The 2,112-nt window shown below is 54.4% G+C and overlaps 1 protein-coding gene across 1 annotated transcript; it reads right to left on the bottom strand.

Annotated features, from left to right (window-relative positions):
- Window positions 1-350: 350 nt before the first annotated feature.
- LOC125536827 (transcription initiation factor IIB-like) lies at window positions 351-1,625 on the bottom strand. Its single transcript, XM_048700107.1, has one exon. The coding sequence runs from the start codon at window positions 1,554-1,556 to the stop codon at window positions 603-605; it is 954 nt and encodes a 317-aa protein (XP_048556064.1). The 5' UTR covers window positions 1,557-1,625; the 3' UTR covers window positions 351-602.
- Window positions 1,626-2,112: the final 487 nt, after the last annotated feature.

Below are 2,112 nucleotides of genomic sequence, written 5' to 3'. Positions count from 1 at the left end.
AACACAGAAAGATTCTTTCGGTACTTTGGCATATCTATCTGACATTAGTCAGATGATCTGGCCAGAATAGACATCATATTTTGTTGGATTAAATTGCACCAAAGTCACCTATTTCAGTATTCAATCTGGTCATTCTGGTTTCCTTTTGAATGGGATTCAACCAAAATTTGAATGTTGTTTGAACCCAGCCGGTATTGAAGGGTCGCCACGGCCTTCTTTTTTGAGACTAAAAAGTCATCGCCTTTTCCACCGGAACATAAAGTTCATTGTAATGGGTGAAATCTCGGTGAAAAATGTCAGCCCTCGAAATTATTAGTTCATGAGACCATTATAATTCACGAGTAGGAGTAGCGTACTTGGCAACCGTGTCTGAGACGTCAGTTCATGAGTTTAATCGGATCAAACGAACTAAGCACAGATTCATTCACGAATGATATGATTCAGCACTTAGAAACGAAGTCCAACACAAACTTCACATGTCCAAGACTAAGATAGTTGCCAAGAACAGCACACGTTTGGAGTTGTGGACATGGCAAACATGCATGCATGTGCCAAGGACCTGCCTAAGGATCAAGAAGCGTTAATGTCGTGGGCGCTCAGGCTCAGCCGAAGAGCATCTGGGCGTGCGGGGTGAGGTCCTTGTGCACCTCCTTGATGGTGCCCTCGGCGACGCCGGTGGCGATGGACACTTCCTTGACGGACCTGCCGGCGCCGGCGCGCTGCACGACCATGAAGCTGATGGCGGCGGCGACCGACTCCGGGTTGCGGCGCACGTCGAGCCCTTGCTCGACCCTCCGCACGGCCTCCTGTGCGTCGCGCACCTCCTGGTTGCCCAGGCCGAGCCGGGAGCAGAAGCGGCGCAGGTAGTCAGTGGCGCTGACGACGCCGATGTCCATCACTTGGCCGTCCTCCTCCCCGAGGAGCTTCTTGATGTGCGTCGTCATCTTGCCGACGTCCTTCTTGGCGGCCACGCCCCCGGCGGTGACGGACGCGAGCTCCTTGTACGTGCGCGGCATGCCGAGGTTGCGGCAGGCGATGTAGAGGCAGGCGGCGTAGACGGAGTCCCGCTTCCGGCCGCGCGGGCAGCCCTTGGCCTCGTCCAGCTTCTTGAACGTCTCCTTGGCCAGGTCCCGGATGGTGGCCACGAGGCCGAGCCGGTCGGCCATGTCGGCGATGCCGCGGAAGCCGCCGACGAGGGTGTTTTCGGAGGCCACCCCCGCGTCCGGCACCGACATCCTCGGCGGGGCCTTTGTCGCCACGCCGGTGGCGGAGGACTTCTTGGTCTTGTTGGTGTAGTCGATGACGGTGGAGAGCTTGGCGGCGAGGAAGGGGTCGCCGGAGGTGCCGACGCGGCTGGGGTCGCAGTCGTCGCCGCCGCCGTCGTCGGCGAAGTTGCGCCACTCGGAACCCTCGTCGATGTAGTGCGCGTCGAGGACGAGCGCGCACTCGGTGCAGATGGTGTCGCCGGTGCCGTGGTCCAGGACAACCTCCGTCGCGCGGCGGCACTCCGGGCAGTACACGCGCTCGTCGGCCGCGGAGCAGGTGCTGGTGTACATGGCTGCTGCTGCTGCTGCTGCCGCCGCCGCCGCCGTGTGCGCAGTTGTGGCGACGGGTTGGGGAAAAGGGTCTGAGTAGGTTGGATTGGGGGGCTTGGGCTGATATTTATAGACTAGTAGGTCGGTTCGTAAGGCTAGTTGCACGAGTTCGACTCGGTTTCGTACGGCCGCGGAAAGGGGAACTCCTATACGACGCATTATGCGTCAAAGTGTCGGGCGTTCGCGCGTGTTTGTTTCTCTGGTTCGTTTCTTCTACTGTTTATCTCTGTTGCTTCTGCTGTTTCTTTGTCAAAAGGAAGAACAGTTCCATTATTTTGACAAACAGTAGTAAAAGAGAAAAATAATGACAACTTATTTTGCAAACTTATTTTCCAACAAAGAGAGCTGTTTCTTTGTCCAAGGAAGAACAGTTCCAATAAACTTGACAAACAGTAGTAAAAGAAGAAGTGCAACAAAGAATCAGTATAAGAAAAAAATACAGAAAAAAATACATGGAAATAATAATATAAATATTTGAGCTTCTTTGCAAACTTATTTTGCAGATTTAAGCCTTATT

Source organism: Triticum urartu, chromosome 1 (genome assembly GCF_003073215.2).
Source record: "Triticum urartu cultivar G1812 chromosome 1, Tu2.1, whole genome shotgun sequence".
In the NCBI taxonomy this organism is placed as follows: Eukaryota; Viridiplantae; Streptophyta; class Magnoliopsida; order Poales; family Poaceae; genus Triticum; species Triticum urartu.
This window is presented reverse-complemented; position numbering and strand designations above follow the sequence as displayed.